This window comes from Camelus bactrianus, chromosome 30 (assembly GCF_048773025.1).
Source record: "Camelus bactrianus isolate YW-2024 breed Bactrian camel chromosome 30, ASM4877302v1, whole genome shotgun sequence".
In the NCBI taxonomy this organism is placed as follows: Eukaryota; Metazoa; Chordata; class Mammalia; order Artiodactyla; family Camelidae; genus Camelus; species Camelus bactrianus.
Window position 1 is genome coordinate 11,858,224 of NC_133568.1, and position 26,515 is coordinate 11,884,738.

Consider the following 26,515-nt stretch of genomic DNA (forward strand, 5'->3'; position numbering starts at 1 on the left):
ATTCTATCCATATTCTTCTGTATCTTGTCATCAGAGTTGAATTCCTGTCTAGTCTGCTAAAAAGTGCAAGAGCTTTGCTGTGATATTGAAAGTTTTATTCTTACAGTGCCAAGGATTTTGACTTGTAATCTTAAGACTAACATGTTTGTTTTATGTAACTACATTTGAGAGGATGTTTATCAAAGAAAATGGTGTTTGTTCACTTGGAGTTATAAGCTATGCTTGTCACAGGAGGTTGATTTTCCCCAACCATCTTGGTGACAAATTAATTCACTGTGACACACTTGTCTGGCTCAAATTAACTCAACTCATATAAAAGGACTGAATCGATTTTCTTGACATCAGGCATGCAGCTAAAGGGACATTTCTACTTGCAAAATGCACTTATTAGCAAAGTGGTTCTAATGGATTAAACTTCACCACAATTTGACAGGGTGATCTCACTGACTAAGTTGCTTGAATTCGAGTTACACATTACCTCATTCTTTTCTTTCTTCTTTTTTTTTTTTTTAAATTTTACTTTTTATTTTTATTTGGGGGGGAAGTGATTAGGTTTATTTATTCACTTATTTTTAATGGTGGTATTGGGGATTGAACCCAGGACCTTGTGTATGCTAGGCATGCACTCCACCACTGAGCTACACCCTCCCCCACCTCATTCTTTAATATGATGATTATTGTTGCAACTCAAAACCAGGCTGGCAACCACTTGATGGGATTTGACTGTTTACTTTTTTCTCTTATGAATTCTTTTCCAGGTCTCCCTACAATCCATGAATCCATGTGAATCCATCAAAATGACATTTTATTAGATTCTGCAGATCTCTCTGACTTTATCTGGATTAATAGTCATAACCTCCAAGGTCATAAAATGGCAAGGTCATAAGATGACAGGTCATCTTCTCCAAAAAATATTATCAGGTGGGCACCCACCTTCACTGTTGCCATAAGGAATTTTCAGGTGAAGAGTAAGTAAGGAACCAAGAAGTCAAATCTGTACAATGAAGAGTTAAAATCCCTTAAAGAAAGGAATCCTCCTACACTGTTGGTGGGAATATAAATTGGTGCAGCCACTATGGAGAACAGTATGCAGTTGCCTTAAAAAACTAAAAATAAAGTTACCATATGGTCCAGCAATCCCACTCCTGGGCACATATCCAGACAAAACTATAATTCAAAAAGATACACTCACCCCAATGTTCATAGCAGCACTATTTACAATAGCCAAGACATGGAAGCAACCTAAATGTCCATCAACAGATGAAAGGATAAAGATGTGGTAGATATATACAATGGAATATTACTCAGCCATGAAAAGATTAAAACAATGTCATTTGTGGCAACATGGACAGACCTAGAATTATCATATTAAGTGAAGTAAGTCAGGAGAAAGACACATATGTGGTATCGCTTACATGTGGAATCTAAAAAAAAAAAAATGACACAGATGAACTTATTTATAAACCAGAAATAGACTCACAGACATAGAAAACAAACTATGGTCATCAAAGGGGAAAGTGTTGGGGGGAGGGATAAATTAGGAGCTTGCATTTAACAGATACACATTACTATATATAAAATAGGTAAACAACAAGGACCTAATGTACAGCACAGAAAACTATATTCAGTATCTTGTAATAACCTATAATGAAAGAGTCTGAAAAAGAATATCTATACATGTACATGTATAATTGAATCACTTTGCTGTACACCGGAAACTAACACAACGTTGTAAATCAACTATACTTCAATTTAAAAAAAGAATGCACGCTTTAAAAAAAATCCTTGAAGAAAATCAGTGGATCTTTGGCAAACATTGTGTTTTCCAGTTTTGTTTATGTTAAAAGAAAAACATATATTAAATTATATCAGAAAAAATTATATTAAAAGCATCAGAGTGCTCCGTGCTTCTAGATCACTTTGAACCTAAGGACCTCTCTCTGGTCTTTGGGATATAGTGAAGGATGTTCAATTCTAGCTGAGCAGTGCAAATGATTGCTAAGTTGGCATGAATTGTCTGGGCTGCCCCACCTGGCCCTTTGACCAAAGTTCTGCCCATGAAGAAGTCCCCCAGCCTCTGTTTTAGTCTTCAATAGCAAAATATGTTTTAGTTTCTAACATGAATCTGAATTAGTCAAAAGATCAAGCAGGAAAAAAAGAGTGGAAACTTCCAAGACACAGCCAGATAAACCACAAAGAGATGCCCGTGGCTGGACGGAGGGAGGGTGGGAACTGGGCAGGTGGCCATGAAGATAACTCATCCACCCTGATTTCTTCAGCACTGAGAGCCTAAATAAATCAATACAGGTGGAAGTGCAGGGAGGCTGGGCAGAGCGATGCCTCTCTGGAGGGTTTCTGCACCACCTGGTTCTGTCGTTTGCCTCACCTTTTCCCATCCCGCCTTCACTATGTGGAGCCCATGGCCCGTCCCTGCCGGAGTCTGGATGGGGAGGTCCCTGTGGCTCCAGGCTTGGGAAGGAGAACCATACTCTTGAGTTGGCACAGACAACCTACCAATCCGGTTGATTCTGGAGGCTTCTCAGAGCACTTGGATTTCAGCCTCCAAACCAAGCAACAGACTGTTCAAGTGAAACAGCACTCACCTCACCTCCCATTGGAGGCACACAGTGCTCAGGCTACCCAAAGTCTCCGACTCCCAACCTTCCCCATTCTGCTGGCGGTTCTGGACCCAACAGGACTATCATTGTCCCTTCCTGCCACATCCTAATTCTGCTCCTTCTGGCACAACTCAGAATCTCTCCTCTCTCAGCTCCACTACTGTTGACCACAGGCCATGGGCGCAAGGCTACTGCGTCAGTGTTCACTTTCAGGACCCATGGGAGTCACATGCTGTCAGGCCTCCTTTACAGGAGGCTCACTGTCACGGCTTCGGTTCTGCTGTTTAGGTTAACACGTGCACATTCCTGCGGCTCCCTTGTGCTACAGGGGACGCTCTCAAATGACACTCGGTTCACCGCTGGGTTTCAGTTCTGCTCAACAAGTGTGATCCCCAAGGACTCTCATTTACGCAAAGGGCATCTCAAGTTTTCAAAATGGGAGAATAGGTTTTCATCCCCTTCACCTTGCAAAATGCCACAAAAAGTCATATCCTTGTGAGTTACAATCCAGCCATGCTCAGACGTGGCCAAAAGGTGGAGGAATGCTTGCCCATCTTTTCCTGACTGTCTGGGCCCCTGGATCCCTTCCTGTAAGCCCTGCTCTGTGAACAGGAAGAGAATCGTAGCAGCAACACCATTAACCACTGGCCAACCACTTGGAAACCACTAGAAGCAGAGGCGCACTAGGGAAGCCAGGTGGCGACAGCGGTGTGATAAGCCACTAGATAACACATTCACAGCCTCCTGTAATAAAGCAGCTACTAGAACTCCAGAAAATAATGATTATAACCAACACTTATTGTCTGCTTACTATGTCGCTCTTAATTTAGCAATTTAAAACATTATCTATTGACTTCCTATTACCTATATTAAAATTTGAGATCATATATTGTACCCCTTTCTGCTCCTTCCATCCTAATTTTTAGCTTTTAAGTCCATAGAATTTATTACTCTGACAGTGTTTATTGTTGAGCCAAGTAGTAACTATGATTACATTTGCTTTCTTCTATTTTGTTTTTCTTGGAGTTAATAATTGTCTCTTTTTAATTCAGTCATGTCTTAAACCTATAGCTTAGTCTTCCCACGAACTCCAATTGCTCGGTAAAACATCCTCAGTTAAAATCTCTATACTGCCAAGCCATTTTATCAGATCCTCTTCTGTCCCCTTTTCCCTTTGAGGCCCCTTGCAGAGCTCCCCATTCTTCTGCTCCCACATTCTTGACTCCCAGACCCACTGCACAGCTGTCCTCCTCACACATCACCCTTTTCCTCTCTCTCTCCCAAAATGTCTTTATTTTACCTTGTACTCCATGAGCAATGTCTGGGAAGGGGACTAAGATTGGAAAAAATTTTCTCCCAAAATTTTGAGGAGAAGGTCCCCCGTGTCCTTCAGCTTCCAGCATTGCTCTAGAGAAGTCGCCTGCCAGTATGTTTGTTGCTGTTTTATGGCTGATCTGTTGTTGCTGTATTTTTTTTCTCTTTCTTTCCCTGGTAGCCTTTTGGATTTTCTTTTTATCCTTGTGGCAATAATATTTTACAGTGATGTGCCTTGATATGGATTTTCCCCCATTTATCATGCTGGGCCCTTGGTGGGCACTTTTAATCTGACACTTATTTACCTTCAAATACGTGCACCATTTGGTAAGTGCCTTTTTCTTAGTGGCTAGTCAGCCTCTTAGAATAGTCATGTATCTTTACTTCCTTCTTACTCTTTTTGTTGTTCTTCCTAGAACAATTGTCAACTTTATCATCCCATCATTTTACAGTTTTATTTCCAAGAGCTTTTTTCTAAACTAATTCTTCCTTTAATGTTGCATTCTGTGTGCAAACTAATAAAGGCATGTGCCCCCGGTCTTGCCTCTCTCCGGCCGCACCCTCCCTTGACCTCTCCACACGGCCCCCTGAGGCATGCCGTGCACTTCCTCCAGGACCTGTGAGGAAAGAACTTCTCTCTTTCATTTGCTCCTCTGGTCTGTAGAACGAGGGACTCACCGTCAGCACCGTGCGCTCCACTTGACAAATGTTAATGTCACAAAGTCATAGCAACACTAAACATGCATGGACCTTAAACACACTATGCTAAGCCAAAGAAACCAGATACAAAAGACCATATTTTGTACAATTCCACTTATAGGAAATATCCAGAATAGGTGGATCCATAGAGGCAGAAAGTAGATGAGCAGCTGACAAGGATTTGATTGCATAACTTTTTGAATGCTCTAAGTGCCGCTGAATTGGTCACTTAAAGTGATTTAAATGGTAAGTTTTATGTCATATAAGTATTACTACAAAAAAAAAAAAAAAAAGACGAAACAAAACAGAAAACACAAGGAAAGGGAGTTGGCTTAGAGTGAAGGGGAATTGGTCAGCCCAGGAAGCAGTGAGAGGTGCTTCCCTTGGGGCAGCCCAGGCCAGGGGGAGCCTCAGGGCATCTCGAAAGTCTGGATGTACACCTGCAGTTCCCACAGAACAAGGCAGGGGGACCCTTAGGCAGTCGCCAACTAAGCACAAAAAAAGGCTTCAACACATTCCTATTGAAAGGCTGGAGACAGGAATGAAAAAACTTCCTGCTTTGCCGTAAAGAATGGTACCTTACCCTCCTCCACCTGCAGCAGAAGAGCAAAGCCTTTCTTGCCCTGAGAATTCCAACTGTGCCCTGGAAATCCTGAACCGTGCTCTTCCCCGACCCAAAGAATGGCTCTTAGGAGACGAAAGGCAAGGTGTTGTCGCCCTCCTCTGGTCACTGAGCAGCGCTGGTTTTTTACTTCTCCCTAAGGTGAGTACCACCTGTCAGCTGGAGTGGCCAGTAGTTTCCCCTCGCTGTGTGCAGACTGGGGTCTTGAGACATTGAGGAAGCTGGGGAGCCAGGGTCGTGAAGGCAGCACGCCCTTTGCTGTCCAGTCACTCTTTCACACACACACACACACACACACACACACACGCACACATGCGCGCGCGCGCACACACACACACATACGCACTGGTGTCCTGCACCCTCCATCCTCCCACGAGGCCGGCTCCTAGGTACTCTCCTCTCCCACCCGACCCTGCAGACACCCACATCCCTCTGCTCACTGCTCAAAAGACAAGTTCATGCCCTCCTCCATGTTCACGGCTAACCCCTCCCAAGAACCTGAAGAAATTATCACAAAGATATAATGCTTCCTGTTTGCAGCTTCAGACTCCTCTTTTGTGGGGTGACAGACTGGGAACCTCCCCCATCTTCCTTCTTACACCCACTCCTACACCCTCCTACATCTCCTTTGGTGATGACCAGAGGGACTCCTCACCGAGAAGGCTCTTCTTCCCAGGCCAGCGACAAAGATCAGACTGGGGTGACAGGTGTCCCCTTTGTCTGAAGTGGTCTAATTTCATCTCTGAAGACCTAATAGGGGGCTGCCCAGATCACAGGAACTTCCTCCTTGCCTCCTGAACCTGAGACAGCCTGACCTTTTATGTAAATGGGAAACTGCCCATTCAGGGTAACAGGAGAGATCACGGGTAGCTTTCCCACCCAAAGGCATTTCCTTTACTAGCCGACCACTTTACTTTGATGTATCCCTGAACCACCAGAAAGATACGCAACTATATGAAAACAAGTACATGTATGTATGTGTATGTATATGCCTGAAATATTATGCTGTACACCAGAAATTGACACGGCATTGTAAACTGAGTGTACTTCAATTAAAAAAGAATGCAAATTTAAAAAAGAAAAGAATTCGAAAAGAATTCAAAAAAAAGATACTCTGGGAGGAGAGGATATAGCTCAGCGGTAAGAGTGGCTGCTTAGCGTGCACGGGGTCCTGGGTTCAAAAAGCCCACCAGGACTTTCAGAAGGGGAGGCAAGAAGGCATGTGTCAGGGCCGCACAGAGACAGGAGTGCGCCTCACCTCCTCCTGCATCCCTGGCCAGCCAGGCCGCCTCTGCCTGGTATCCCCGCTGTCTGTAACCCACACAGAGCACCTCTCTTCCAGGGAGCGCTCCACACAGCTGAAGCCAAGACATCAGCTCATGCCAGGCCAGCCACGTGAGCCAAATCCTGCAGGCAGCACTTCCAAATGGAGGGCCCAGGAAAAGAGCAGCAGTTCTTAATATAGAACGCCTTCTCCAAGAGATTAGCAGCGTGCCAAGGTCCTGATTGGTTTCCAAGGGCCCTGAATTTTTAAGAATGTAATGATGGATCGGAGAAGAGATTTATCCCTAGAGCCCAAAAGTTAGTTGTCAAATCCTAAGTGCCCCAGAAGGAAAAAGAGAGGGAGGGGGCAGAAAAAACAGGAACCTGGCTAGATTGGGCTAATTGTTGCCGTGGGACAGAGGAGGGTTTAAAGCAGCACCACTGAATTTTCCAGCACTCTGAAATACAGGTCCCTTAGTAGGTAGCGTGTATTTGGAAGTTTTTCTCTCTGCAGTTACCCAAACATACCTTGTACATACACACACACACCCCACATACTCATTCCCCTCTGATTTTTGGAATTAGTGCCACTCAAAGAAATATGCTTAAATTTGGTAAGAAATGACAATCAGGAAGGGGGCATACAGCGCCCCTAACTGTCCACATGTGCCTCCCTCGAAGATTCTGCGCTGTTAGTGCAACTCATGCTATTATGTAGTCCTAGAAAGGGCCAGGCAGCATGAGGGACTTGGAGTTTTTCAGGCAGCCCTGAAACCTGCTCTAGTAGGCAAGGCTACAGTTAATAACCCAGCAGAAGGGTGTGAAATCTGAACTGAATAGTAAGTGTTCCGCAACAGAGCTGACCTGCAAACGGGCTGTATTCAGAACAGGAAATATGCCTGCTGGGCCCCTGGGGGTGGCTCTGTTCAGAATGGAGAGAGAGGAGCTGAGTTTTGAGGCCAGAAGTGGTTTCCATCTCCTCACCACACGGAGCCCGCAGGCAAACCCCATCCTAGCCAGACCCTCCCTTACGGTAAACCACCCGTGATGTCCTGCCCACCACCCCTTTCTGCAAGACGCCACAGAGCACAGGAACTGCACTGAGTTGGCCCAGTGGAGCCAGGGGAGGGCCAGAAAGACGAGGGGGAGGAGTGAGTGAGGGAAGAGGCAAGGGGCTTGCCAGTCTGGTTTTTATTTTGAATGGTTGTTTTATGCCTACCCATGAAAAAAACTCATTGCCTTTTGCCTTCATTGGTTGAGAGATTACCATTCTCTGCTCTTAGTCAAGGACGTTGTAAATGGAAAAAGACCAGAAACTCAGTCTGTGGACTGTGGGCCGTTTGCCACAGCATGCATTCCAGGTGTGCAAACCCTTAGAAGCATGAAGGGTAAGATTTGGATGCCTCGTTAGAGGGTATCATCCCCACCCCAACAGACACCTCCCCGCTCTACAGTCTGAGAACTGCTCTCCCTGGAGCCAGCTGGGGACAGCCATGCATCGTTGTTGGGGAAACCAGAAGTTACAGGCTTCGATTTCTCAGGCAGTCTTCATTTACTGACATGTAAGTTTAAATCATATTTAATGGAAAGCTTTGTGAAATCCAAAATGCTAGGCCAGCCATTACTTTTCTTGAGAAAGGTGAGAGTGAGGAGTTTACTCAATAGTTAGGACCAGAAATGAACACAGATCCAAGTAGGTTAAAGGTCTTTTAAGATTACAGGCATACCTCAGAGTTACTGTAGGTCCAGACTATCGCCGTCAAGCAAATACTGCAATAAAGTGAGCCACATGAATTTTTTGGTTTCCAGTGCATGTGAAAGTTATGTTTACACTATACTTGAGTGTATTAAGTGGGCAATAGCATTGTGTTGAAAAAACAGTGTGCATACCTTAATTTTAAAATACTTTATTGCTAAAGAACGCTGACCATCATCTGAGTCTTCAGTGGGTCGTAATCTCTTTGCTGGTGGAGGGTCTTGCCTCGCTGGTGTTGATGGCTGCTGACTGATGAGGGTGGTGCCTGCTGAAGGCTGGGGTGGCTATGGCAATTTCTTAAACTAGCAATAGAGCTTGCCACATTGATTGACTCTTCCTTTCACGAACGATTTCTCTGTAGCATGCAGTGCTGTTTGACAGCATTTTACCCACAGTAGAAGGTCTTTCAAAATTGGAGTCAGTCCTCTCAAGCCCTGCTGCTGCTTTACCAGCTGAATTTATGTTGTAGTCTAAATCCTTTGTTGCCATTTCAACGACCTTCACAATGTCTTCGCCAGAAGTAGATTCCATCGCAAGGAACCAGTTTGTTTGCTCATCCGTAAGAAGCAACTCTTTCTTCGTTAAAGTTTTTTCCTGAGATTGTAGCAATTCAGTCACAATTTCAGGCTCTACTTTTAATTCTAGTTCTCTTGCTGTGTCCACCCCATCTGCAGTGGCTCCCTCCACTGAGGTCTTGAACTCCTCAAAGTCATCCATGAGGGTTAGAATCAGTTTCTTCCAAACTCTTGTTAATGTTCTTAGTGGCTAGAATAGTCTAGAGTAGTGAATCCTTTCCAGAAGTGTTTTATTTACTCTGCCTAGGTCCATCTGAGGAGTCACAATATGGCAGCTATAACCTTACAAAATGTTTTACTTAAAGAATAAGACTTGAAATTATTCCTTGATCCATGGACTGCAGAATGGATGTTTTGTAGCAGGCATGAACACAACCTCAGTTTCATTGCACAGCTCCATCACAGCTCTTGGGTGACCAGGTGCATTGTCCATGAGCAGGAATACTTTGAATGGAATCTTTTTTCTGAGCAGTAGGTCTCACGGTGGCTTAAAATACTCAGTGAATCATGTTGTAAGCAGATGTGCTACCATCTGGGCTTTGTTGTTCCATTTGTAGAGCACAGACAGAGTAGATTTAGCATAAACCTTAAGGGCCCTAGGATTTTTAGAATGACAAATAAACATTGGCTTCAACTTAGAGTCACCAGCCCCTAACAAGACAGTCAGCCTGTCCTTTGGAGCTTTGAAGCCAAGCATTGACCTCTCCCCTCTGGCTATGAAAGTCCTAGATGGCAGCTGCTTCCAGTAGAAGGCTGTTTCATCCACATGGAAAATCTGTTTTTCAGTGTAGCCTCCTGCATGACCTTCCAGATAACTTGCTGCAGCTTCTAAACAGCACTTGTGGTTTCACCTTACACGTTGATGTTACTGGAGACACACTCTTTCCTAAAACCTTATGGGCCAAACTCTGCTAGCTTCAGACTTCTCTTCTGCAGCTTCATTGAATTGGAGAGTTAAGGTGCTGCTCTGGATTAAGCCTTGGATTAAGAGAATGTTATGGCTGGTTTGATCTTCCACCCAGACCACTAAAACTTTCTCCATATCAGCAATAAGACTGCTGCACTTTCTTCTCATTTGTGTGTTCACTGTACTAGCACTTTTAATTTCCTTCAAGAACTTTCCCTTTGCATTCACATATTGGCTAACTGCAAAAGGACTAGCTTTCAGCCTGTCCCAGCTTCCGACATGCCTTCCTCCCTAAGCTTCATCACTCCTAGCTTCTGATTTAAAGTGAGACAGGTGTGACTCCTCCTTTCACCTGAACACTTAGAGCCCACTGTGGGGTTATTCACTGGCCTAATTTCAGTACTGTTATATCTCAGGAGAGGGACAGAGAACGGCCAGTTGGTGGAGCCGTCAGAACCCTCACATTTACTAAGTTCAGCATCTTATCTGGACATGGGTGTGGTGCCCCAAAACAATTACAATAGTAACATCAAAGATCGCCGATCACAGATCACCGTAACAAATATAATCACGAAAAAGTTTGAAATGTTGAGAGAATTTCCAAAATGTGACACAGAGACATGAAGTGAGCAAAAGTGCTGTTGGAAAAATAAAGCTGATAGACAGGCCCCGAACACGGTTGCCACAAACCCTCAGTCTGCAAAAAATGCAGTATCTGTGAAAAACGAAGCACAATAAAATGACATATGCCTGTAAACAGACTTACAGATATTATCTTCAAGATAATATCCTTTCTTTGTTTACTGAGTTAATATGAAGCAACATATATAAATAAAATAGGTTAGCCATCTGCACCAGCAAACTGTGAACTGTGTTTAATACAGGAAATTGTATTTTTCCCCTTAAGTCATAAAATTTTGTGTTTAGGAAATTGAATTTGCTGGCCAAAGTTGTAAAATGAGCTCACTAGTGAATTCAGCATTCTGCACATTGTGCAGATTTTCTTGCTGGTCAGAAAATCCCAGATTCCTGGGCTTGTTCTGCTCAGGTTTATAAGATTCTAATAAATAAACTGTGACTCTGGCAGTTTTCAATCCAAACAGATGAAATTTTTTATTTTTCCCTAACAGAATCATAAATGTTTTTGAGTTAAATTTGAACCCAACATTCAAGTGATCCAAAAGAAAAGTGCTCGGTTTTCTACAATTTCTGAACATTTGTCTTTCCATCATATAGAAAAAGTTTGGGTGTGACTAAATGGTACAGAGCAGATGCTTGTTAAACTTACACACTAAATCCTATTTCACAGAGTAACAAGGGTACTTGTTATCTGGCAAAACATCCTGATGTAAAACAATGTGTTACACCTAATTTTACTGTTTTTATATTTTTAAGATTTTGACATAGTGTTTACTTTTAAATTGAAGTCTATGCTAATATTATATTTCATTCTTTCCACCCCTTTCTCTTGTATAAATAGGCTCCAATAATGAGAGGCTACCATGTAAATAACACTTCATCTGAGGTAACGTTTACTGTTTACACAGACTGTCTCATTTGATCATCAGAATAGCTTTTTTTTAATCGAAGTAGAGTTGATTTACAATTTTGTGTTAGTTTCAGGTGTACAGCAAAGTGGATCATCAGAATATCTTGTATGGTGGGTTTTCCCTCCATTTTACAGATGAATGAACTGAGGCGCTGAAAGATTCTGTGACTTGCTGAAGATAACCAGCCAGTAAGTGATAAAGTCAGGTGCAGATCTTCTGAGGCCAAGTCCTGCGTCTTTCCAGCTCCCTTCACGTTTGGGAATCAAGCTTCTCTCTTGCTCCAGCGAGGCTTTGTCTGCTAATGCGGTCAATGCAAGCACGTGGAAAGCTTTGGACTTCTGATCACATTTTTACCACGACAGAGGCCTGGGCCTCCTAGAAATGACATTTTAACTCTCTAATCTACATTTCTGAAAAACATTTCTTCTTGCAGGGAGACATGTAGGCCATTACCTGGTTAGCATTTCCAAAGTGTTGCAGGAACTCACTAGCTTGAAAGAAACCTGATTACAGCTGTCAAGTTCAGAAACAGAAGGTGGGGCGTTAATTATTAACAGGAGATCACCCGAAAGATACAGCATGGAATGATTAACCGAGCTGTTGGGACTGTCAGGGCGGAATGAATGAACAGAGCCCATTGAAGCCATCTCGGGAGCATGAAAAGGCCCTGCTCCTGCTCTGAGTGTTCACAACCCCCAGCCAGAGGCCGGTAGGAAAGAACAACGTGCTATTCTCATTCAGTTCTGACTCTCATTCTTATTAAAACATGGAGCTATTCCAAGCCCAAGAGGTAACAGATTCCGGCTTGGGCAAGGCACCGGCATTTGCAATTCAATAAACTTCAACCATTCTTCACTGAATGCAGGTGGTGGGCCAGGCTTAAAGCTACATACAGTCTGGGGGCCTGGTGAGGAGCAGGGTGCTGCTCCCAGGACTCCCATCATTCATTGGGGAGAATCAAGATGACACTCGAATCCCCATATGGCAGGCCAGAATGGGCCTCACTGAAGACTTGAGTGGCTTCAGGAAGAGAAGAAACAGTATCTGGAGAGCTGGTTGGGGGTGAGGAGCAAAATTAACTAATATTTCTTAAGCACTTTCTGTACGCCAAGCACTATGCAAAGCACTCAGTGTTACCTAATTGAATCTTCGTAGAACATCAACTCTATGAATTGAGTTGCTGTGTCCAATTCAGAGGTCAGCAAACTGAGGCTTGGTGCACTGACTTACCCAGGGCCACATCCTCCCAACTGCTCTGCTCTTCTTCTGAAGGACATTTGGAATCTGCCCAGGGAATGGTGAAAGGAAACAAGGAAATGGAGGGTGAAGCATTCAGGAAGTAGGAATTCAGGAAGAGGTAAAGGAAATTATAGGTTGGTGTCTATTATGAAGAATCTTATATATCAGGCTTGGGAGTCTGTTCTTCACTTGGTAAATAACCAGGGCCTTTTCATATCAAACTCTCTCTCCTCAGTCAATTGGGATGCATTGGGTTTATCTAGAGCCCAAGGTTTTTCTAAGAACATTGAACACATAAGTAAATACAGGAGCAAAAGGCTTACTCTACTGTGATCAGAATGGAAGAATGTAAATCCAGTAACACAAATACACTGATCATCAACCAGAAGCCATTTTGTCTGTCAACAAGTTATGTCACCAACAGGGAAAACAAAAATGCCACAAAAGGACAAAGGCAAACACACACTGTTGCCGAAAGATTGGCCCCCGTCCCTGAGGAGCCAAATAACTCAGAGACTGGGTTTGGAGCTTAGAAGAAGCAGCTTTATTACTTTGCTGGGCAAAAGGGACACACAGCAGGATAGTGCCTTCAAAACTGTGAACCCGTCTCGGGGATGGGGCAGGGGGATTATATAGACGAACAGGTTGGAGCATGAAAGGTGGTCAAGATCAGCAAGGGTCCCTGATGAAATCTCCTTCTAAACCTAGATGAGTGTGCCTGGTATCCTGGGACCTCCCGGTGGTCTGGAAGGTCATCAGCCCCTGACCTCCTTCATCTGGTCAGACTCATCTGGCACTAAGGAGGAACTCTGGGGGATCTGGTCATTCTCCTGAGGTTATTGTCCCATGACACCCTTCCTGGGGAACGACTCAGATGCCAAACATGATTGTAATGATGAGTAAGGTCAAATCAAACTGTAGTATGCCAACAACTTCAGCTTTAACAGCGGGCCCGGGGCTGGGAGCAGTGTCTTGTCCGTCAGGTTTGCTGATCGTAATAAAAGCAAGCAGTAAGCATAAAGCCAAAAATATGTTAGCCTAAGTGTGGCCATTTTATTAATTCTCCTTCAGCTCTACTGAGAGTGAACAATAACCACCCTAGGCTTTCCAAAGCCTGTCACTTTAATCACTGACAGGCACTTAATTTTTATTTTAAAACAGCATTCTTGCATGTGTTTTATGATTTTAAAAGTAATTCATGCTTATTGCAGAAAACTTGGAAAAAAAAAAAAAAAAAGCACAAATATGTGTCTGCCTTATTTACAACACAACCTGCCAGCCACCCTACACAGCTGCTGGCTCCCTCTTTACAAAACACACACTAGTGTTTTTACAACGTTTGAAACATTCCCTCGATTATGCCCCAGGATTCTGTTCACACTGGTTACTACTACTGATCACACCTGTTAGATCCTCAGTGTCCTTCTGTGCCTTTTTCTCTCCTTCCTCCTGTTCCTTTAAGAAAGACCCATCTCATCCGAGGCCTGAAAGCAGGGACCAAGTTTCATGCACAGCCCTGCCTCGACCCCTTAGCATGGGAGCGCCTGAACTTTTCTTTCTCTTTCATTCATTTAAATGTTCTATAGCTAGTGTTTAAAAGTCAGAAATGTCAGAACATTACCTTTAGGTTGGCATTCAAATTAACAGGCATCTCAGCGGGGACAAGAAACTTTCAATACGTTAAGAAACTTTAAATACATGAAGATCAGTTATAAGGAGAGAAATGATCACCCTTATTTATCAAAACGGGCTCCTCCAAGGGGTAATAGCTTCAGATGACTTTCTGACTTTTTTCCCCCTAACCAACATTCATTTTTTAAGCACTTACTGAGTACCTTTGAGGTCACGTGGGAGATACAAAAATATACAAGATGGGGTGTGATACTTCGCAGCTTTGATCTAACAGAGGGAGAAAAGACCTGTAGGTAAAAAAAATTTCAAACAAGCTAAAGCGCGTGAAGTGACAGAAGATTGCTAGGGTGTTCTGGGGGTTCAGAGATGGGAGTCCGTCCTGACTGAGGGGATGGGGCATTTGACCCAGGTCTTGGAGTACAGCCAGGAGATACATGTGAGACACACTGTGTGCGTATGCCTGGGGGGAAGGGGAGGGGATTTGAAGCAGGAAGAACAGACAAGAGCCAAGGCAGGGAGCGTAAGAGACCAAGCAGGGTTTAGGGAAGAGAGGAGCCAAACTTGACTGGAGCAAAGCGAGTAAGAGAAGAAAAAGCTGGAAAGAAAGAGTGGGAGCCCAGGGCCGGGAGCCCAGAACAGCAAACTGGAGCTTGGACTCTGTTCCCACTTCCATCTGAAATTACCCTGTCTTCAGCAAACGTTTCCTAGTCATCTGTTACGTGCTCGGTGCTGTGACAGATACGGTGAGATACAAACAGGAAAACAAGGTTTGCCGTCACCACAGAATCCCATGACAACGTACCTTTCTGGAAGTATAGCTTAAACTCAGAGGACTTATTGAGAGCAAAACAAAACTGGCCGAAAGACAACACTAGGGACAAGGATTTTTTTTTTTTTTTTTTTTTTTTTGGTTACTTATTGCTGAGTGACTGTCTGTACCAAAAGTCGGTGACTGAAAACAACACTCACCTGATTACTCACAATCCTGCAGTTTGGGATGGGCCCCGTGGAGGCAGCTAGTCTCTTCCCCGTGGTATCTGCTGGGGTGGCTTGAACCACTGGCACCTGGCGGGAATGGCCCACGTGTTACGTCTGGGCCTCAGACTTCACCTTGGGTCGGTGTCACTCTGCCCCCTGCAGGCCTGCAAGTCTTGTGGTTGCCCAGCCTTGGGGCCCAGAGACATGGATGGTTTATTGGACGAATGACCTTACACCCCACCGTGTGCGGCAGACTATAGGCAGGACATGCCAGCAGTCCTCGTGACTCCGGGGGCAGAGAAGGAGGCTACCATTTATAGGGGGAACTGACACCAGGTGGGCTCATCAGTTACCAGGGGCTAACTAAGCCCTATAATCAAGAGGCTTGGAGAGTCACGTGAGTGAGGCAGCGCCTGGTGGAGCAGGGATGCACAGAGAGCCAGAGAAGAGCCATCTTGAGCGGCCCGACCATACAGCTGGGTTCCTCAGGCTCTCCATGTGGTTGGCTTGGGCTTCCTTCCCAAATGGAGACCAGTCATTCTTCTGTCCTGGTAGTCTGGTGTCTTACAGGGCATCTGGCTTCACTCAGCACACAAAAGAGGAAGCTTTCAGGCTCTTAAAGCATAGCCAAGAACTGGCACAGTGGCACTTCCAGAACGTGCCAATGGTGAAAGCGAGTCACAAAGCCAGCCCAGATTCGAGGGGAGGGTTTACACAAGGGCATGACTGTCAGGAGGCATGATTCATTGGGGGCCACCAAAGTAGCAGTCTACCGCGAATCCTAAAGTCACATAATTCAACAGCGTCCTCCACAACTGTAATCAACCAAGGGCCATTAAGTGCACAGAGGTTTGACCTGTAGAGCATGAGACCTGCCTGCCCCACGCCAGCCCCGCCTGTTTGCATGCTAGCTAACTGCAGTCATTTCTCACGCCACTCACTGATCCCTTAATAGACTGCATCCTATTCTAAACCAACCTTGCAACGTAGTTTCAAACAGACCAACATCTGAGAAGGAAGAGGGCTCTCAGCTCAGAGCTTTCTCAGGGGCTCCTAAGCTTGAGTCCCCCTCAAAAGCCTCTGTTGTCAAGTCCCCAGGCTTCAAAATAGGAAGAAGGAAACCCCACTCCCACCTGGCTCCAGTGTCCCTTCTGCCACCTCCCACATCCTTGTCTGTCCTGGGACACACCTCACCCCCTTATCTATCTTACGTGGTCCTGTCTGTCTCTGGAGAGCCAGGGCAGAAAACAGTTCCTGGTTCTCAGACTGACATTAAGATCCCTCTTAGCATTTATGACCCTCTTGCATTTTCCATTTCTAATACTGAACACAGTCTGTCCAGGTATGGCCCAAATGCCAAGTTCAGTGGTAGTATTGTGAAGGAAGAGCCGGGCTGGGCTAACAAGCTAACTCACAAATCTAAGTGTAACAAGTGTCGGATTACTGATCTGAGTTCTGCTGGGCTGATCCGTAAATCTAAGTTAATCAGTGTCGGTTTGCTGATTCCCTGTTCATGTTTTTTTTAACTAGCCAGCTGGATTTTCAAAGAGACATATCTGGCCTTGAAATGTTGGTTTGCTACCTCCCTGCCTCTACTTTTGTGATAGTGATGCTGCTAAAGCTGTTCCATGCCTATTGGCCGAATACCCCAAGCTTGTAATTAACCCTATAAAACCTCATGTGCACGTCTTGGAGGTGCTCAGAGCTTCGGAGCAAAAGCCCCTCTGAGCCTGCCGGCGTAATTCATCTGAGTACTCCAACCCTCCGAGTGGTGCTTGTTTCTTGGCTGGCCTGTTGTTTCCATAACAGTATTAGAATTTCTACAGGAGAAGCTTGGGAAGCAATCTGGTTGAAGGGAGGGTAGCGGGGGAATCTTTCTATAAGAGTAAAGCGAGCCGTCATAAAACTAGGATTGATCACCAAAAAACTGACATAGTAGCCAACAGGTGATTAATAAAAAATATATACATAGCTCACAAATTAAATAGAAATGTATACTTAACACATACAAAAGTGAAGGTTAACTGAGTTAAACAGAAGAGCAGAAGCTGTGAGTTTTTTTTTTTAATTTGTTTTATTTTTTTACATTTCTAACCATCAGTCAATTATTCCATAATGAGGCAGTACTGCACGGTCATTGACTGTAGGATCCAGAAGTCAGGGTTTGATTTCTGGCTCCATCAATTACTGGATCAGCTTGGTCAAGTTACTTAATTTCCCTGTACTTTAGTTTTCTCATCTATAAAATGAAGATAGTTAATAGCACTTTGCTGACAGCATTGTTGAAAGTATTAAGTAATACTTGCACAGTGCTTAGCAGAGTACCCAATACATTATAAACATTCTCACTATATGTTACTCATTATGGTTAGTCCATACATTACCATAAACTTGAGGTTTTTCAACACATGCTTCATCAATTTTTTTCTCTATATTAACTCTTATTTGGAATGATCTTGGAGGCAGTGACTGTTGAAGATTATGAGACGCTAAAGATACCCCTCTCAACTGATTTCTTGGTACCTTGGCCAACTTTAAATAGGTCTTGCCAAGAAAAAGTATTAATAAGCAAATGACAAAGTATCAATAGCAAAATAATTTTTTAAACTTCAGATCATAGTTTTTCTCCCAAGCCTTTGAAATTAAAAATAAAATTAAAAATAAAAATAGATGACAGAGATGAACTTAAGACGGAAAAAGCAGAGAAATCAGCAATGAATCTATACATACTTTAAATGTTTTAAAGAAAAATATGCACCTTCTCATCAAATTTGTATGGGGAGAAAAATGAGACATACACATGCTATTTAGAATCTCCTTTGGATATAATTACACAATTCCACTGTATTATTTTTGCTAGACATTCCCTTTTCTATCACAATCACAAGAGGCAAGCAGAAACATCCAGTTAAAAGAGGGAGAATGTGCTCTAGGATCCATTTCTCTGCTGCTCTCTGTTCACAGAATTTTATTTGCATAGAAAAACTGCAGGAGCTCTGGATGATAGTGGCTCTGAAAGAAATTGCCGAAGGTACAGGTGAGGGAGCAATTCAGTAAACCTCCCCGACTATAGAATGAGTAGACGGTGGTCAAATGCAGAGCATGAGGATAAACAATCTTCAGGTTCTCAGAGGTGGAGGCACCATTACCTGCATTTATCTAAAGATCTGAACTGAAACTGCCAATACATTTCGTGCACAGTCCTCCGGGGCGTTTTGTCATTTACATCGTATTATGGGTCAATTACAATTGAAACACAATTGGCCTGAGTCTTTTTATGGGGAAAACTCCCTGGGAGTTTGCCTGATCACCTTCTGCATTAACACACGAGGACAGGGATCCTGGGAGAATCTCTCCTGCCCTCGCTCACTCACCAGCTGCCGGCAGAGTTTAGGGTTCCTTTGATCCTCTTCACTCTGGAAGCCGTATTCCTTCCTCTGTCTCAGATACGGAGAACAGGCTCGAAAAGTCGTTTTGCAAGCCTGAGAGAAAGATTACCATCTCATTGTCAACTATATTAGAGAATTGTATAATCCCAAGCAAGGAAAAGCGTTGCTCCCTGTCTGTGGTCTGGGAGCCACAGAGAGTGTGAAAGTAACTTCCAGGAAGTCTGAAAACTTGAACCTTAAAGAATTTACGCTTATAAAATGACTATGTCTATAACTTGCCGCTGGTGGGGAGGACAAAGCATTATAGTTTACCACAGCCCTTGTTATCGGCTCATCCAAAGTAGTACTGGCTTCTGAATTCCCAATCTCAATCCCAATTTCTCTCTCTCCCCTCCCTCCCTCCCTCATGCACTAATTTAACAAACAAACAAAAAAACCCAGGTGATTTGGTGGAATCCTTTGCTCCTGATGGTTTTGGAACTCTCACCTGCTCCAAAGCAGCCCTGAGGTTGATCCAACCCAGTTAGGACACATTTTCTCCGAGAATAAAACAAAAGCTCCATGGGAAACTAAGAAACCAAGGGTGGGAAATCTGCACTAGGCACAGTGACAAAAGCTAACTGGGTGTGAATAGCCCCTTCTAGGGGCCGCTGCCCCTGGGAATGAACCAGCACACCTCCCCCGCCTCACCCCTCCACCCCTGTCAATCTGAGTTCATCCAGCATTGACAGGCGCTGGGACTGGGCAGGTGGGGCAGGAGTGAGTGGAAAATAACACTCCTGTTCAGAGGGCGAGATCACCCACCCAGGAGGCACTCTTTCCAGGATTCATATGGATGCACTGCTAAGTGTCCACGACTGAACAGGCAGGAACTGAGGGCCTGGCATCTTAACTCTGCAGGGCTGCATCCCAAGTCCCTGGCACAGGGGGTTCACGTGGTGGGTTGGGGAGCCACGGACTTACCTTGGCAACCTGGGGATTCCTATCCTGTAAATGGGTCAGGAGGGAGTCTTGAGTCTGCTTCACCTGACTGGTGAAAAAGCTCTTCCATTTCCGTCCAGCAAAGGCAGCCAATTGCCCAAACAAGACAAAAGCCGAGTATCTCAGGCTGTCATTCTCCTATGGGTCCCCCGTGAACAGAACAACAAAACCCAGGTCATTACCGAGAGGTAACCGCGTCGGGGTGGGGTGGGGGACAGAGTGGAGTCTTCAGTGAATCTCTCCACCAGCAGAGGAGAGGATTAATCAGACTGAGAGATCACTAGTGCTACTCTCAGCTTTTTTCTTCATTATTTAATGTTTTGGAGACAGAATACATCTATATGGTTCAAAATTCAAAATAACCAAAAAGATTTATAAAAAAAGTAAGTCTCCTTCCCACCTCTCTCTACCAGCAGCCACATTTCCTGTCCCACAAGGTCATAAATTTTGTGTGTATCCTTCCAGAAAATTAAGAAGAAAAAAAAAAATATATATATATATAAATAGCTCTTTTCCACATTTTTACAAAAATGGAAGTGGACCATCCCACGGTTAGACACCTTGAATTTTTGTTTGTTTGGAGGGGCGGTAATTAGATTTATTTATTTATTTTTATTTACTTATTTTTTAATGGAGTCGTGCATGCTAAGCACTCACTCTACCACTAAGCTATACCCTCCCCCCTGCACCTTGATTTTTCATCAAACGGCCTATCTGGGAGCTCTTTCCTGGTCAATACATAAAAGGATTTTTTTGGCTGCATCATAATGCATTCAACTCATCTCCTGTTTATTACGCCCAGGATTTTTGCCAGGCCATCTCTCTTTATTTTAGACTGTTTCTCCTACCTGCAGCGGAAGTAACAATTCTGTTTCTTCCCTGACACCCTGTCAGTTCTCCCTGCTTTTGGTCACAGATGCTTAGGAAGACTGCAGACCACTGATCATTTTGTGAAGTATTTAAAACTATTTTTTAGCACATGTGACATACAGAAACTGCTTTAGCGTCATAGTTTCTTCACTGTTCTACCCGTGTGTGGGGGGGAGGGTGTGGGAGTGTGTGTAATTCAATTCAACTAACATTTATTGAGACCTGACTCTACGCAAAGCACTACACTAATGCTATGAGATGGACAGAGATGTGTAAGGGGGTGCCTGTCCCCTGGGAGGCCGACAGTCATCTGATGGGGGCACAGCACAGGGCAGGTAGGGATGAGGGCTATGATAGAAACTGTTGAAACAGCTCCCTGGGAGTATTCCTAGGATTCTACATGATAAGGGCTTCCTGATCCAAAATTACAGTTCACCTGCATTTAAAAAATGATTGCATGAAAACAAGCCCCGGACAGGAAGACAGCACCTCCAGACAGATTTAGAGACATTTCCCCGAAGATATCAATTTATAATCCAGGGCGGTGGAGTACAGACCTTCCTCTCCCCTCCCCGGAGAGGACCAGTTTACATCGCAGAGCAGAGGTCCCTCCATCTCTCCGAGAGGGAGGAGAGGCAAATGCACCGGCACCTCCTATAGAAGCTCCAAGTGTCATAATTTCAAGGTTTCTCTTCCTCCCGTGTGGCGGTGCAGGTACGTCTGGCTCTCGGGGAGTGAGTCTACGGGGAATTAGGTGTGGGGAACCCCCGCTAAATGCAAAGTCTGTTCCCTGTTCTGCAGGTCTTGTCTTTCTGTGTGTGTGTGTGTGTGTGTGTGTGTGTGTGTGACTGTGGCAGGATAACCAGTTCCCTAAAGGGAGGTGTCTCAGAGTCCTCACGTTTTCTGTGTCAGGGCACTTTTTGCCCAGCCCGCCTGTCACCTGGCAGTGAAGAGTGCAAGCCCCGTAGTCAGAGGGCCTGGTTTCATATCTGCTTACTAACTCTGCGACCCTTGGGCAGGTTACCTAACCTTTCCGTGCCTTGGTTTCCTCATCTATAAAGTAAAGATAATAGTGCTGATCTCACAGGGTTATTGTGAAGGTGATATGAGATAATCCATGTAAACTGCCTGGCACTGCGCCTGGGACACAGTAGGAGCTCCCTAAACGGGAACTACTATTATTCTTCCATTTATAAGGCAGCGTTGAACACTTGTGGGCATCACATTGTATATATATATACACATACTCCTTTATTATGATGAAAACTCCTTGAGGGCTGGGGGTGGAACTCTGCACCTCTTTCTATGTCTTCCCTAACCCCCAGCACAGCACGAGTCTCTCAACCAGATTTCTTAATAAATGTGTGAATAACAGAGGCCTTGTTTCCTGAGCAGCACACCACCCAGGCCTCCCATTTCTAATCCCACTTTGACTTTAAGGCCCCGCAGTCCTCCTGAGCTGTCTCACTCACGTCATCCAGCAAAGTCCGGGCCTGAAGTGTGATGTCTATGAAGAAGGAGCCCAAGCCTTTCCCCTGCATCTTGCCCAGGATGATGGTCAGGGTCTTCACGCTCTCATGGATGACTTCAGAACTCACCGGGTCATACAGTCCATGCACCAGCAAGTCCAGGACAATTTTCTTATACTTTCTGACCTGTTAGCAAGGTTTGAAAAGCATTAGTAGCACAGGGATTGTTCCCCATGAGTTGAAAAGCAGCTCCACCTCTAATCTTCCAATAACCTAGGACTTGGACTAAGAGATCATGGCCTTCTTCAGCACCTGCCACAACAACTCTCATCAAAACACAAATGCTTCCATGAACTTGACCCACGAGCCCAACTCGGTCTTGGGAGGAGAACAGACGTTGCAGTCTGGACCGCGGCCTCTGGGTGGGTGAGGCTGGCAGGTGGTGGACTTGGATGATCTAGGACCCGGGGCTTACTGAGCACCTTTACAGGGGACAAGATGAAATGGTCACTGAAGTTGACAGAGGCTGCAGGAACAGGTGGAGACAACATCTTTTACTAAACAAGCATAAATGATTACAAGTATTAAATTCACCAGAAGGTGAAGTCCAGCTGTGTGCTAATCTTCACCACAGCTCTGCTTCCCAAGGCTGGCCATCCTGAGATGTGATGACCCTAAGATGACCCCAAATGAGTCATGTGTGCCTTTGTACAAGCTCCTTCCCTTGAGTGTGGAAGGAGCCAGCGACTTGCTTCTGGCCTAACAAATATGACAGTGGTGATGGATGTCATTCCCGTGGTTCCTTTACATTGTGTAAGACTCCACCTTAGCAGATGGGAGTGGGAGACACTCTCCAGCTCGCCTTAAAGAATTAAGCCATCATGTTGTGAGAGGGGTCCCTCCAGGAGCCCCTAGGAGCTGAGGGTGGCCAGTCAGCAAGAAAATAGGGACAACTTAATCATACAACTGGAAGGAACTGAATTCTTCCAACAGCCCCAAAAGCTTGGAAGATGACCCTGAACTTCAGAAAGGAATGCAGTCCGGCCCACACCTTGATGGCACCTAGCTAGATCCTGAGCAGAGGACCCAGCCATGCGGTCCCTGGACTCCCCACCCAAGGAAACTGTGAGATAATAAATGCCAGGTCTGGGCTGAACTGTTACACAGCTATAGCTGTATAGCTGATCTATACAGCTAGCACATGAAGGACCACATCCCAGGCCTGGGGACTCCAGGCCATGAGGGCTGGCCGAGCGCCCCCTTCCCTTCTTGTCCTACCTTGTCCAGGCGCTCACAGGCCATGGTTCCCAGGCCTCTCATTGCCATATGACGCTTTTTAACACTGGCGTCCTGGGCTCTCTCTGCCAAGATGAAAACCGCATTCTTCAGAGGTTCCCGCTTCTGGAGCCTCAGTTTCCAAGAGACCTGGGTGGCAAGTGAAAATGTACTGATTTAGGAGTGTTCAGAGTCACACCCTTACCCACTGCCCACCCTAATCCCTCCCTATGAAGAAAACCCTGTCTTGCCTGCTCATTTTTACTCCTTCTTTCTCTACTTAATGACACCTGATGTTTGCTGGAAATACATTAGTTTGATCTGCACAGGGAAGAAACGGATGGAGGAAGGGGAAAGGGGTGGAGAAAAATAATGCAGAGCTAATGTGGAGGGAGGTTTGGGGACTATGGAGAGAGGCGCCCAAGGGCAGCTGTGGGTGTGACGGAGTTGAGAAAGGGGGCTTTAGACGTGGTGACGTGAGAACAGGGATTCTTTCATAGGACAAGGTAAGCTGTGTTCCTCCCGTCTCAAAGGGTTTCCCTGAGTTTCTCTCTTCCCCAGCTCTCCCCCACTTTTCTGCTCTACTTTGTAGCTAAACCTTGAAGGACGTATCTGCCCTTGCTTTCTCCAGCTCCTCTCCTGCATTCTCTTGGGAACCTCCTGCAGTCAGGTTGATGTCCCCACCCCTTCCCCACTCCCTGCCCCCAGTGTGGCTAAATCCAAGGGTCAATTCTCAGTGCTCAACCTACTCAACCTCTCAATAGCATTTGACATGATTAGCAGAAGGCCGTCTATCCATTTCAGGGCCGCTGAAGGCTGTTCCACCACAGAAGGCAAGCAGCTGAGCGATTAAGGAAAAGAAATGCACAAATAATGCAAACTGGGAAGCCCGTGTGGCTGATGCAGAAATATGTACTTCCGGGACTAAGCTTTAATTAACTGCAGGGCATGAGATGGGTTATCAGAGCATATGAATCCCCGTGTTCTGCGCATCACAGAACAGGGCAACAGGTGCTGGAGTCAGAACCAAGATCCAGACAAGAGTGAAGAAAAAAAACCACGTCATCACCATCCCTGGAAGTGGGCGGAGCTGCAGACTAGACCCACAGCGCTGTCTGGTGTTTGGGTGATGACCAGGTCTCATCACTGTTTTTGAATATTAACTACAGTTCATTCTATATTTTATTATTAAGTTCACAGCAAGCTACATTCTTCCCAACCCATCTTCTTGTTATCTTCCAGACATTGTGTCTGTATTCAAAGAACTGTCATCAAATTTTTTTTCAGAAGAAGGAAATCAGTAGAGCCAGCAGAACTAAGGCAGACCAGCAAGGATATAGCCATTTGTTCCTGACAATGTGTCTCAGACCTTGGAGAAGAAAGACATCATTGGTGTTCTTTTCTTCTTGGGCTGGGCAGTGGGGATGGAAAGGGGCTGGCCCAGCATTCTTCTCTGTGTTTGGTCCAAGGAACTAGAAAGAAAAAATAAATAAATAAAACAAAATCATTATATGAGCCACAAATGCCCTTTGAAGCCTCATCATTCACCAGCAACGTCATACAAAGCACTGTGTTAGGGTTAGAATTACAGAAGCAGCAACCCTGAGGCGCGTCCTCAGGAACCCATCCTTGGTGAGGAGATCGAACTTTTACATCAAAAGATAAAAGCAATTCAAGGCAACTGGAGAAGAACCACAGCATGGGGATCAGTCAGCCCCCTGGTTCCCTTTCCCTCCCACAGACTTCTTGTACCAGAATCACCAGAGACATAAAATACAGGTTCGGGAGCCCACTCACAGAGATGCTCACGAGTTGATGTAAAAGGTTGCCTGAAATTTTGTATCTTTTTAAAGCTTCCCAAGAAGGTAAATTGGTGCTGCATTTAGAGGGGATTTTGACATGACCTCTCACAATTTTAAAATGCACATATCTTTCAACAATTCTTTCATCCTACAGGTACACTGGTGCATCACATGCTCAGAGATACACACAAAGGGTGGGCACCAAAGCTTGGCCATGGACAACATGGTGTCCTTTAAGAGCTGTAATGTAAATAAATTACACACATATATCACAACAATGAAACTACGGGATGACTACCATGCAGTCATTAAAAAGAATATTGAGCAGATCTGCATGCGCTGAAATGATCTCCAAAATATACTGTTGAGTGGAGTGCAAGTTGGTTCATAAATGCCACCATTTGTGTAAAAACAAAACGAGGAAGGGAAATCTACACATACGTCTGTGCTCGCATGTGCATAAAACAGGGAAAAATACTCAAGACTCTTTAATAAAGATTGCCTCTTGGATAGAAATCTGAGCAACTGAGGCTGAAGATTAACTTTCTTCACACTTTTATTAAAATATTGTCAACTCGAAGGAAAGCACCCAACATAAGAGTTGTGAGTTTAAGTTTTGTTCAGGGTCTTACCGAGAACCATCACCCAGAAGACAGCCTTGCAGTAGCTCTGAGGAAGCTGCTCCAAAGAGGTAGGGAAGAATCTAGTAAATATGTTGATTTGGGGCTATGGAACACGTGAGGTCAAGTACACATCTTGGTAAAAGATTTCTGCTAGTCTCAAAGAACAAATATCTCAAGTTAATGATTTTAGTGTTTTTCTATGGGAAGATGCAAGAATCTGGCTTCATTACAATTCTTGCCCAGATACACATCTATCTAAGGGGCCTGTCTGTCAAAAGCATAGAATGCTTTATTCTGTTGTCTTAATTCCCCCTCAGAGTGAACTGTCAAAGATTGAAACAGGTTAGGGCTTGCTCCTTGAAGAACTGGGTGGTGAGCAATGCTCTTTTTTCTTCTTTGCTTACAAAATACACAGTTTGTAATTTTACCATGTGTATAACTTAAAATATATATCATAAATAAACACAGTTTGCAAAGTGATTCGATCTGATTTGATGCCCAGTCGTGTGAACCAGTGTTGCTCAGACTTTCCTGTGCACCTGAATCATCAGAGGAACTTGCTCAAATGCAGATTCGGACTTAGTGGGTCAGGGGTGGGGGCTCCGGATTCTGCCTGTCTTATAAGCTCCTAGGTGACACCAATGCTGCCAATCCAAGTACCACAGTTTGAGGGCAAGGATGTAAAGGTAAGAGGTATAAGAGACAGAGAGGACTGTGGGCTGGAGGAGCTGGTGGAGACGTCCCACTGCACGTGGGTGAACTTCAAAGGGAGGCAGAAGCATACTTCACACGTTGGTACCAATGGGACTCCATGTAGTGATAAAGAGTAAGAATCAAATGCGAGAGTGCTAAAAGATAAGGTTACAGAAAGTAGTTAAAGGCCCGCTGTGACTTTGACTGCTGAAGAGTTCAGTTTTAATTATATTTTGTAGACAAGAATGAACCATTGGTTT

At 44.7% G+C, this 26,515-nt stretch overlaps 1 protein-coding gene across 4 annotated transcripts in view; it reads right to left on the minus strand.

The window, feature by feature from the left end:
* Nucleotides 1-10,879: 10,879 nt before the first annotated feature.
* Nucleotides 10,880-26,515, minus strand: part of MRO (maestro) — a 38,384-nt gene continuing 22,748 nt past the window's right edge. For 3 of the 4 annotated variants that reach the window (XM_074355250.1, XM_074355252.1, XM_074355251.1), the window contains 6 exons: nt 24,507-24,609; nt 23,141-23,287; nt 21,866-22,048; nt 19,506-19,661; nt 18,528-18,635; nt 10,880-15,240 (listed from right to left, as the gene is read on the minus strand). In XM_074355250.1, coding sequence (XP_074211351.1) covers nt 15,091-15,240; nt 18,528-18,635; nt 19,506-19,661; nt 21,866-22,048; nt 23,141-23,287; nt 24,507-24,584 — 822 coding nt within the window. In that variant the 5' untranslated portion in view covers nt 24,585-24,609 and the 3' untranslated portion in view covers nt 10,880-15,090. Of the gene's footprint in view, nt 15,241-17,208; nt 18,166-18,527; nt 18,636-19,505; nt 19,662-21,865; nt 22,049-23,140; nt 23,288-24,506; nt 24,610-26,515 lie in introns of those variants that run through there. The other variant, XM_074355253.1, reaches the window with a different exon arrangement.